This window comes from Oncorhynchus gorbuscha, linkage group LG23, assembly GCF_021184085.1.
Source record: "Oncorhynchus gorbuscha isolate QuinsamMale2020 ecotype Even-year linkage group LG23, OgorEven_v1.0, whole genome shotgun sequence".
In the NCBI taxonomy this organism is placed as follows: Eukaryota; Metazoa; Chordata; class Actinopteri; order Salmoniformes; family Salmonidae; genus Oncorhynchus; species Oncorhynchus gorbuscha.
In genome coordinates, this window is record NC_060195.1 from 45692270 (window position 1) to 45704750 (window position 12481).

General features: G+C 42.1%; 1 protein-coding gene across 8 annotated transcripts in view; it reads right to left on the reverse strand.

Annotated features, from left to right (window-relative positions):
• Positions 1 to 12481, reverse strand: part of LOC124010572 (protocadherin-19-like) — an 82621-nt gene that overhangs the window by 22633 nt on the left and 47507 nt on the right. For 5 of the 8 annotated variants that reach the window (XM_046323166.1, XM_046323164.1, XM_046323161.1 and 2 more), the window contains one exon: positions 11663 to 11847. In XM_046323166.1, coding sequence (XP_046179122.1) covers positions 11663 to 11847 — 185 coding nt within the window. The remainder of the gene's footprint in view (positions 1 to 11662; positions 11848 to 12481) is intronic. The other 3 variants (XM_046323165.1, XM_046323162.1, XM_046323160.1) reach the window with 1 other exon arrangement.

The following is a 12481-nucleotide window of genomic DNA, read 5'->3' on the forward strand; positions in this document are numbered from 1 at the left end:
TCGTAATCTAATGCCTGCCTCAGACCAATTTTAGAACAGCTACAGTAACTTCAGAAAGTATTCACACCCCTTGGTTTTTTTTCCACATTTTGTTGTGTTACAGCCTGAATTGTAAATTGATTTTAAATTGAGAATGTGTGTCACTGGCCTACACACAATACCCATAATGTCAAAGTGGAAAAATGTATTTGTGAAAATTTGACAAATTAATTTAAAATGAATAGCTGAAACGTCTTGAGTCAATAAGTATTCAACCCCTGTAAGGAAAGACTGAATATATTCAGGAATAAAAATTGCTTAACAAGTCACATGATAAGCTACATGGACTCACTCTGTGTGCAATAATTGTTTTTAACATGATTTTTGAGTGACTACCTCATCTCTGCACCCCACACATACAATTATCTGCAAAGTCCCTCAGTAGAGCAGTGAATTTGAAACACAGATTCAACCAAAAAGACCAGGGAGGGGTAAAAATAAAGAAAGCCAACATTGAATATCCCCTTGAGCATGGTGAAGTTATTAATTACACATTGGATGGTGTCAATACGCCCAGTCACTACAAAGACACAGCCATCATTCCTGTGATACAGGCGTCCAATGGTGACTTTAAAACAGTTACAGAGTTAAATGGCTGTGATAGGAGAAAACTGAGGATGGATCAACAACATGGTTGTTAGTCCACAATACTAACCTAATTAACAGAGTGAAAAGAAGGAAACCTGTGCAGAATAAAAAAATATTCCAAAACATGTATCCTGTTTACGAGGCACTAAAGTCATCCTGCAAAAAATGTGTCAAAGCAAATTACATTTTTGTCCTGAATACAGTGGTATGTTTGGTACAAATTCAATACAAGACATTACTGAGTACCACTCTCCAAATTTTCAAGCATAGTGGTGATTGCATCGGGTTATGGATATGTTTGTAATTGTTATGGACTGTAGTTTTTCAGGATAAAAAAGAAACTTAATGGAGCTAAGCACAGGCAAAATCCTAGAGGAAAACCTGGATCAGTCTGCTTTCCACCAGACACTGGGAGATAAATGTACCTTTCTGCAGGACAATAACCTAAAACACCAGACCAAATCTTGCTTGCCAAGACAATATTGAATGTTCCTGAGCGGCCTATCTACAGTTTTAACTTAAATTGGCTTGAAAAACTATGGTAAGACTGTCTAGCAATGATCAACAACCAACTTGACAGAGCTTGAACAATTTTTTAAAAGAATAATGTGCAAATATTGGAGGTTCTTCTGACATTTATGTAATTCTAGTTTTTATATTGATTCGGTTGGCTTGTTGTCAGCCATTTTGTCAACAGTTTTTCAAAAAAGATACACAGACTTGGAAAATCAATATGGACGCCCCCACTTCATGTCTATGTATGTTAATATAACAGACGACATGGACTGTGGGCGGGCATAAACAACTGCGCGTTTTTGGAGTTTGACGTTTAATTCAATCAAATGTTAATATTTGTTTGAGCAGCCTTCGGATCCTCTGACACATTCATGGGGGTATTTTGCCTTCTGAGAAGGAGAGAGAGAACGAGAAAGAGGAGAGAAAAAAATACTCCTACCTGTCAGAAATTTTTTATTTTCCCTCGTCAAGTCTGCTTACTAGACTCTCAACTCCTCTCCCTCCCTCCCCTCTCTCAGGTTGTCAGCACAAACCCCGTTCCTGTTGCTGTCCTGATTCTGACACCTGTCAGCATTTTCATTAGTAGATCAGAGTAGTAGCAAACTAAAAATGTTCCCTGTGTTGAATTTAGGGCATGTTTTGCGGCATAAACACGCAACACTGCTTTGCTGTTTCTTTAATTCAACAGGGGAAGGGGAGTGCTTGACTGGCAGGAAGTTGACTTGGCAGATGGGGGCTTTGTGTGTTGAGATATATGGAGAGAGAGAGCGACTAGGAGAGCAGTGAAGTTAAGATGGGGGAAGCCTTGTGAAATCAATTAATTAATCAATTAAGAGCAGTTGGACCCTGGTGGATCTGTGCTCCATTGGCTGAGCTTCATCCCTGGGCTTCTGCTTCGGGAACACACCCACGGGGTGTGGATGGGATTAATGAGTGGAAAACCCCCTCAGGGGTGAAGGATATGGAATATGTGTGGAATGAGAGAGACTATTGCCCTGCGACTGCAAATGTAGTTGACAAGAGTCCATGTGGTGCTAAAGACCGGAAAAAAATGGTTTTCTGACCAACACTTTTCCCCCTAGAGTCATAATCCAAGAACCAAAGACCCCTGGTAAACTAAACCCTCAAAATGGCCACCAACAAAAATACACAAAAAGGCAAAAAAGGACATGGAAAAGTTGAGTTTCTGTGCATTGATCATTTTTGCACTTAACTAGAGAATCTCGAGCCCTTAAAAAACCCATGGCTCATCCGTGTCTGCAAGGAATTAAGTAAGAGGTTGGATAATCAAAGGATGTGGGGGTAAAAAAAAAATGGCCGCTGCTGTTTGTTACCAGAGCCCTGTGCGGCTGTTCACCCACTTCTCCCGTGAGACACTAATGGTTCTCTAGAGCCAAAGCTAGCACATTGTATATTTTTTTTCAACAAAATCCCCTTGACGTTCACAGTCACGCCTATAGAGGTAATTTTATACATTTTTCTCCAGCTCCTCTCCCTTCCCTCAACCGTTTATAGCTGAGCGATATCATCCATAGTCATTCCATAGCCAGATACTGTACAAGAGAAAGCATTAATAGTTGAAGATATTTGACGATATGGGGCCTATATATTTAATGTAATGTGATTTTTAAGATATTTTATATATTTCCCTAGTGTAATCCATTGGCAGAGTAGTTTTCAGACCAAGGTATTCTTAGGAAGAAGAGTACCTTCTTACAATGTTTGGTATCGTCTCAGTGTCACGCAGGTAGCCTCTGTTGATTATGGGCAAAATACCTCTCCACGAAATCAGACAATAGTTTAGCTACTGCTGGATTCCAGAGACACAATCCATTATCGAGTATCACATTTCAAATCTAGAAGGATAAATAGAAACGCAGGAAATGGACAAACAAGCCGGTAACATAATCAAAAAGTGCAAAACTGAAGCCTGTAACAAAGGAATAACTTTGTATTGTGCGAGAGAAACGCAGAGCCTCGCAGAGAGCTCCTTGTCTCATATGAGCGGATTCCCACACTGAGACTTTTAAGGAGGGGTGGGGGGGGGGGGGTTGTGTGTGTTCCTCTTTGTCAAAGGTAACGGTACGTCCCACTGTGCAAACACCACCTTTACATGGCGCCTATGAGAATGGTAAACATTTGTACTGTAAAAAGCTTAGGGAACCCACATGAGGGGTGTTTACTGTACTCCCTCTATCCCCCTCCATTCCTTCCTGTTTGCGTTTCGCTTCCGAACACAAGGAAACATCACAATAAAATCACTTTTGTATCCAGAGCCTGTCCTTTGGGGCAATTGCAGTGTGTTATGTTTTTTTTTGTTTTTTGTTGCTGTAGTACCAGAAGGAGAGGCAAACTGTAGATCTAAGTTATTCCCTATAGAACATACAGTATCTAAATGGCGGGGTGTTTTGCGAACAAGACTATTTGTTTTGTTCACACAGTTCCCTTCGCCAAACAGGGCTACTGCATAGTCGGTGCCCTGTCGGTGCCCGCTCACATTCAATTAAGACGGATGTGTCCGAACAAACCGCGTTTTCACTTCACTCCGAACCATCGGGGCTCTCACATCTAGTATATGTTGCTGCTGTAACTGAGCTATCCTGATCTGCTCCTACTTCTGGAAATATATAGGATGCATCCCAAATGGCACGTATTTCCCAGTGCGCTAATTTGGCCAGCAGATAGCCTAGTGGTTAGAGCATTGAGCCAGTAACCAAAATGTCACTAGTTTGAATCCCTGAGACGACAAGGAGGGGGATAAAATGTGTTGATGTGCCCTTGGCACTTAACTTCTTCGAGATAGGGGGCGCTCTTTTAATTTTTGGATAAAAAATGTTCCCGTTTTAAACAAGATATTTTGTCACGACAAGATGCTCGACTATGCATGTAATTGACAGAAAAATCTCTGACGTTTCCAAAACTGCAAAGATATTATCTGTGAGTGCCCCAGAACTAATGCTACAGTCGAAACCAAGATGAAATTTCATACAGGAAATGCCCCAGATTCTGAAGGCGCTGTGTTCCAATGTCTCCTTATATGGCTGTGAATGCGCCAGGAATGAGCCTGCAGCATTGTGACGTATTTGTAGGCATATCATTGGAAGATTGACCATAAGAGACTACATTACACCAGGTGTCTGAGCATTTGCTATCTAACTGAGAGTCTCCTCATTGAAAACATTGGAAGTTCTTCAAAGGTAAATTATTTTATTTGAATGCTTTTCTTGTTTTTGTGAAAATGTTGCATGCTGAATGCCAGGCTTAATGCTATGCTAGGCTATCAATACTCTTACAGAAATGCTTGTTTAGCTATGGTTCAAAAGCATATTTTGATCATCTGAGATGACAGTGTTGTTAACAAAAGGCTAAGCTTGAGAGCAAATATATATATTTCATTTCATTTGCGATTTTCATGAATAGTTAACGTTGCGTTATGGTAATGAACTTGAGGCTATAAATAGGATCCCGGATACGGGATTGCTCGTCGCAACAGGTTAAGCCTAATTGCTCCAGAGCCTCCAATGATAACGGCACTCCCCGAGGGCATCGAGAGTTATGCAAGAAAAACATTTCCATTGAAACGGGACAAATTTAAGCATCCACCAAAATGTTTTTATATGACTTTTGACCAGGGCCTGTGGAGACGCTGGTCAAAAGCAGTGCATTATGTTGGGAATAGGGTGCTCTTTGAGACACAGTATTGGTTCAGCAAAGTATCTTCTCTGCCTTTCACATTGTCTTAGGGCTGTCACAATTCACACAAGCCACAATTGTCTGACTTGTGTCTCGGTCCCGCAAGTCGATTAGCTTCGGCAAATACATAGCAGCGATTTCAGCAAGTTAGCTAAGTAAGGGACAATCATTATTCGTTGATGCTAGCGGAGTGGAACTAACCTTCCATGGAGTGCATTGTTTTCCAGAGAATGCATAGAGCCGCAAATTAAATATCCCTTTCATACTACGACTATAATTTAACACATTTGCCGCGAGAAATGTATACAACATCTACTAAAGTAGCTAGCAAGTTTACTTGATGGCAATAGTGGTTGCCTTGGTAACCAAACAAACATGCTAGTTTAGCTAACCAAACCATCAGTCCTAGCTTGCTATTATGACAATATAATCAAACAATAAAAATAATGATTTCAATTCGACTTAGCTCAAACATGGAACATGTAAGAATGAAACATTGCCATGGAATTCTACCGTGCAAATGCATGGTGCCTTATAAGTAAATAATGCACACTCTAGAACGCCCTTCAAGCCAATCGGAAATGAGTATTCAGCACTAGCTAATATCATCCTCTTGAAAAAGGTAGGAGGATGCAACAAGAGCCTTGTCTGTGGGGTATCGGAAGTATAGTATAGTGTGGCCGTGCAGATTCTGTCGAGCTTAGCCCCGGCCCCATCATACTCGTTAACTGTGTAATTGGAATGCTGAGATGTTAATGAAAGGACAATTCCATTTGGCTATGTCGTTACATTCATGCATGTGTAAGGGTCTTTTGGTCAATTCATTTAATAATTATGAACAAGCCCTCAATACTGACGAACCCTCATGCTGATTTACTGCCAAAGACTTCCCTTAAAGACAGGAGAGAAGACAGACATTGCCTGCATTCCCTATGGCCCCCTACTTCCTACACAGTGCACTAATTTTGTCCAGGGCCCATATGCCCACTATATAGGGGATAAAGTGCCATTTGGAATTCAAGCTTAGAGAAAAAATTAAGCCATTTTGTTCAGTGCTCCTCACTGCTTCTTTTTCAACAGAGGGAGAAATTGGCCTGTTGCAAGACCATATTATAACTAGGTCTGGAGAAGGGGAGTGCAATAACAATAGCAACAAGGATCCAATTGCAAATCCAAATAGATATTTTGTACTTCTCTTTTGCTGCTATGGTCAAAGCAAGCAGTGAACGTCTGCCTGGTGGCGGTAAATAGTCCCCGTCGTTCTGTTTACCAGTAGCGTTTATTTGTTTACATACATTCCAGGAGTTAGCATCCATCTCGCGAGTGACAATCAAAAAAGCCTCGCTCTCTCTTTCTTTGTCTCCCCCATTCCTCTCTGTCTATCCCTGTTTCTCCACTTGTAATATTCTTCATGTACATATTTTCTAATTGTCTCAAATAATGACTTTGCTAGACTGTTGGACCTGTCAGTATGTATGTTGTGAAGAGGGTTGTGAAATAATTACGGCCAGCCAACCAAATAGGCAGTGAACCCACTAATCATTATTCATTACTGTCTGACACTGCCAAGGCAGCAGTCCAAGGCCTTTTCAGGCAGCATTTCATTGCAGGGCGTCACAATTAGCATGTCCCAATCCTAACGAACCTTAAAATGCTGCCTTCTAAGGTGCCTTCATCCGGGCATTTTTGAAGCTGGAATCCCATGTATCCTTTCCTGGACAGGCTGTACCAAAACACCTTGCGGCGCACCGAAAATTCGAAACAATTCAGAATTAATAGAGGACACAAGACCCAGCATAGGAGAACATTTTCCAGAAGAATAAGGAATAGCTGAGAAATGTAAGTAAACTCAGCAAAAAATAAATGTTTTTCAGGACCCTCTCTTTCAAAGATAATTTGTAAAAATCCAAATAACTTCACAGATCTTCATTGTAAAGTGTTTAAACACTGTTTCCCATGCTTGCTCAATGAAACAAACAATAAATGAACATGCACCTATGGAACAGTCGTTCAGACAGACGGTAAGCAATTAAGGTCACAGTTATGTAAACTTCGGACACTAAAGAGGCCTGCATGATCATGCCTTAGGCATGCAGCAAGGAGGCATGAGGACTACAAATGTGGCCAGGGCAATGAATTGCAATGTCCGTACTGTGAGAAGCCTAAGACAGCACTACATGGAGACGGGATGGACAGCTGATCGCCCTCGCAGTGGCAGACCACGTGTAACAACACCTGCACAGGATCTGAACATCACACTTGTGGGAGAGGTACAGGATGGCAACAACTGCCTGAGTAACACCAGGAACCCACAATCCCTCCATCAGTGCTCAGACTGTCTGCAATCGGGTGAGAGAGGCTGGCCTTGTACGCCTGTTGTGAGGCAGGTCCTCACTAGACATCACCGGCAACAACGTCGTCTATGGGCACAAACCCACTGTTCCTGGACCAGACAGGACTGACATTAAGTGCACTTCACTGATGGAGTCGTGGTTTTGTCTCACCAGGGGGGATGGTTGGATTTGCGTTTATCATCGAAGGAATGAGCGTTACACTGAGGTTTGTACTCTGGAGCGGGATCGATTTGGAGTTGAAGGGTTCGTCATGGTCTGGGGCGGTGTGTCAAAGAATCATCGGACTGAGCTTGTTATCATTGCAGGCAATCTCAACACTGTGCGTTACAGGGAAGACATCCTCCTCCCTCATGTAGTACCCATCCTGCAGGCTCATTCTGACATGACAATGCCACCAACCATACTGCTCGTTCAGTGTATGATTTCCTGCCATGGCCAGCGAAGAGCCCTGATCTCAATACCATTGAGCACGTCTGGGACCTGTTGGATAGGACGGTGAGGGCTATGGCCATTCTCCCCAGAATTGTCTGTGAACATGCAGGTGCCTTGGTGGAAGAGTGGGGTAACATCTCACAGCAAGAACTGGCAAATCTGGTGCAGCCCATGAGGAGGAGGAGATGCACTGCAGTACATAATGCAGCTGGTGGCCACACCAGATACTGATGTTAACTTATGTTAATAGAAATATTTACAGATTTTTCTGAAAATAAACGCAGTTGACAATGAGGGCGTTTCTTTTTTTGCTGAGTTTCTAACTTATTTATTCACCAAGTTATGTTCAAATGTTCAACAAATGACTTTCATATGATTTTTAATTCAAATGTTAATTCATCAGATGTATTGTTCTTATTCAACCTGTTGCCAAGCTAGCTAGCTAGCTAGCACATCTTATGCAATAGATAGCTAAGGTTAATGTTAGTAGGCAGACTTGTACAGGTTATTGGTTGTTTAGAGAAGAACAACTAAACTAACTAGGCCTAATCATAGATTCAGCAATGTGTCAATTGTGAAGACACAAAAATATTTTAAATCATGAATTGGTTAAACTTGCTAGCCAGCTAAAGACTAAGAAAATATTTTTCCCCCATTTGTTTTCAGTGGGCATCTGATCATGTTTCACTCCATTGCATTATACTGACTTGGCAGAAAACATGTCCCGCCTGACTCGTTTGGAGGTAAGACATACTTTTTTTTTTCATCTGATGAAAATTGTAGAAAATGCAGCTAGCTGTGTTTTGTTCATTCTAGGCTTGCTAGCCAGTGAAGTTGATTGTGCATTTGGTTTACCTTACGTTAAAGTTAGCTAACTTTCTCTTGTCATTTTTCCTTCCCCTATTGTGTTACACGATTGGGTTTAAAATGAGAGGTTAAGTTATTCAACTCTTACAGTAAGTTGCCCTAAAAAAATGCTAAACTGTTGACAACATGATTTGCACATTAATAAAGGTAGTTGTAGCTCCATTGACTTGATCCAGCACTGAAATTTGAGCAGTGAGGTTCATTTCAACCTCCATTGTCTCCACTCGCTCCAGCTTTAAGGACGTCACCCTGACATCCAGAAGATGGGACAGACTTTGTTGGGAACTTCCCCGGCCACCAGGACAATCACCATATCCCAGGGATTTCATTTTGAAATGTGCAAAATCACAATCTTAAATAGAACCAGATTTCCCCCCATGTTGTTGTTTATCACGCAGATTTGTCAGAACATTTGTAACTTATGAAGCTCATTCTAAAATACAGACGTGAGGGGAAGTCTTCAATGTAGTCCACAATTCGTTGAAATGAGGTGTTAGTAAAGGGCTGGAACTAAAAATTGTGTATAAATAAGCTGTGGCGGTCATGACTAAATAAGCTTACTGTATTTACTGTATATAATTATATTGGACATTTTGTTATCCTTTATTATATGCCAGTATTTTTATCCAATGCATTTAGCTTACATTAGGATGAAGTAGCCTAGGCCTTCAAATCATCTTTCACAGTGAAACACCACTATTCTTGTTATTAATCATTCTTAAACAGTCAGTATAAAAGCTATCTCAAAAATTCCTGTATCCTGCATGCAAGCTTGCCTATCATGTCCACAGTTGAGCTGCAGACCAAGCAATATGTGAAAGGAGGACCCTATACCGTAGGATAACTATTCTATTTGGTGTTTAACTTCATGCATGAACAGGTACTGAGGAGATCGATTCTGTTACTTGCTATTCGTGGCAGATACAGTATTTCCATTTTGGGATAGGTGTTCACTGAATTGCTAGCACTAGTTGCTCACTCTGCTACAGTGCCTACAAGGTAAACAAATGTCTAGCGCTCGGTGGAATGCGAATGCATTGTCACGTGATGCTGCCTTTCGAATCCCATCCCAAATGGCAGTTACCTACTAGAAAAGTGCTACCTATTAAAGGTTGGTGCCTTTGGAGGCCTTTGGATTGGGACACAGCTAGCCTCCCCATGCAGCTAACATACAGATACACACATAGACACACATGCAAACACTCAATCATCACAACATCACAAGACATGTTCGAGTTCAACACCAGCAACTGAACCAGATCCGCTTCAATCCACATGCCTTTACAGCAGCATCCGCTCCCAGATGAAAACGGAAGTAGAAGAGACTGAACTTACCTATTCTCCTCCTATCATGACATCATGATGTCTCTTTCCCCTACCCATAATGCCGTGCGGTAAAATGGCTGGATAATTAGCCCAATTCAACATCCGTGCATGAGTCCACGTGATCCCGAGCTAACTTTCTAATTTGCTCCGCAGCTCATTCCCCAAGATGGAAAATGTTGCCAGGAAAAAAATCCCTCATAAATAATTTGGGTTAAAGTGTGATTGTTTAATTTTTCTTCATCTGTTAGTCCTTCATTCATTTGATTCCCTTTTTCGGATCAAGGCTTAGAGGAGTGAGCAGGGAGCATTAAAATGGAAGACTCAGAAAATGTGAACATATAGCTAGAGAGGATCACTAGAGGGGTTTTGAGAAATTGGAGGGAAAAAATCACAGAGGTTTAGCATAAGGTGTGTGTTTGTTTGTTTGGGGGGAGGGGTAAAGGCTAGGGTTATGGCTAAGGAAGTGCCTAACACTAGACGCCACACTTCGACTAGAATTTCAACATATTTCACCAAACCTGTCCTAAATTTTCCTCTATAGCAGAAGCCAATGACCAAGGAGTAGGCGAATTCAAACCAAACAAAGACACACTGCGACGTGAAGCCTGCTGGGTAATATGCAGATGTAGTTTTCCCTATAATGGAGCTGTTTGATTGTTTCAAATTGCTAAGATGAGAGGCCTAGTCATCAGGACTGAACAAAGCAAGGCAATTCACCAGCTTCCTGTCTCTTCAAAAAATAAAGCAATTGTTAACTGGAGTAGGAGGCAAGCCAGTGAAATGGCTGCCGTACATTTTGAGTTCATGCACTGAATCCACTGCTCTATGCTCTCCCAAGTCTGAGCACCTGTGTGTGTTTCCTTTTGAGCTGGATAAACACTCCCATGTGCATACAATGGTAGCATACAGGTCTGTGCCAGTTTCTATCCACCTAATTCTCACTCATTCTTGTTCTCTCACTCGCTCCATCTCCGTCTACAGGCATATCTTTAATTCTGCTTCTCTCTCAATTCAATTCAATTTCTTCACAGGTCGGTGCCAGTTCTACCCACTACCTTTTCCTCAAATACACACCCTCTCTTTCTCTCCCCCCCCCCCCCTCCCTTTCTCTATGACACTTCTTCACATAAGCTCTCCCTCTCCACTACTCTAAAACCATAGAACCAGGAAACACTAACATGACCACCTCCACTTCCCCTGCCAGGGAATCGGATGTCCTCTTAAACGTTGGAAGTCGGCAAAGAAACATCAACATTATTTCCTCTGCTAAATGTTCCTGCTGAATAATGTATGAGAGTGGTTACAACGCGATATGTAGATTTCAACCCACCTTTGTCAGCCATTCAGGCGCATCAGAAGTTGGCTGCCACCAAATACTTTCCGGACAGACATGGCTAGGCCTACAATCAGTCAATAATGTTACCAGAGCATCATATAAAGGGTAGCCTTGGTAGGGAGAGATCCCTCTACATTAGCAGCCTTAGCACCGGGACATCAAAGGGAAAGTACTAAGTTGTTATTCACAAAAACAGATCTGAGGGGCCTTATCTGAGAGTGGGCACAATGCTACTGCTAAATGTGTTCTGCTTGATGTAAGCACGCGAATACACACACAGGAATGGAATTAATTCAAATTCTATAGATACACAGAGACACAGAGAGACACACACACACTCACAGGTCTGGGGCCTTATGTAGGAGTGGGTATAATGGCCTGCTGAAGCTGCTCTAGTTGGAGGTATAAACAAGCTTCGTTTTACATACACAAGCTTTGACCAAGTATCTGATGGGGTAATTCTAACACTAAGAGATGAATGATGAGTAACACACACAAACTTTCAACAAACCTTTTCTCCTACCTTGGTCAGGCAGCTGGCAGACGTTGGGGGGTACGGTCATGTTGAGCACGTCGTTGACAGCCGTGTCTATGTAGTGGCCTCTCTGGACATCGTGCTCACTGTCCGTCTGGTCGCTCTCTTCGTGCCCGCTGTCCTTCAGACTATTGCCCTCCAGGTCCTTGAATGTTGACGTGCTACAGAGGGAAGGAGGGAGGGAGAGGGGGATGAGAAAGGAGAGAATGTTGATTTACTGTCACATCAACTTCTATCAGATTCTCTCCTCTCTCCTTCATCACCTCTCTCCCTCAATCCATTTCTCTCCTGTGTCCATCTCTTTTTCACTATTTCCTTCTTAGCTCTCTTCTAAAATAATCTAAACATTTTCTTCATATTGTCTCTCTTTCACTATCTCATACTTGACTTTCTAACATGTGTGTCTCTCCACATCCTCCTCTCTCACACATTTCTCACAGCACTCGGAATCTTGAGACAAGGAGAGGGATGATGATCTTCAGGAGGACTCTTAACTCTGGCCTCAGCTGTCTAGAAGGACACGACTTCACAGCGTTCCACATTTTATTTCTGGAGGGAAACGAACCTTGCTACTACTGTAGTAATCGGAGGGTTGTGGTGGTGAAGGCACAGATTAACTCTGTTGGGGATTTTTGGGATTAAGAGGCCATTTTCAAACTCTGCTGATAGTGGAGCAAAGAGGCTGCAGGCTGTTTTAGTCTGTTTCTAAAAGGGACCGTCTGGATGGCGATGCACTGACTTCAAGGGCATCTCTAGTGTGAACCGTTGTGGCTATAAAGGGCCTGTCCGGATATT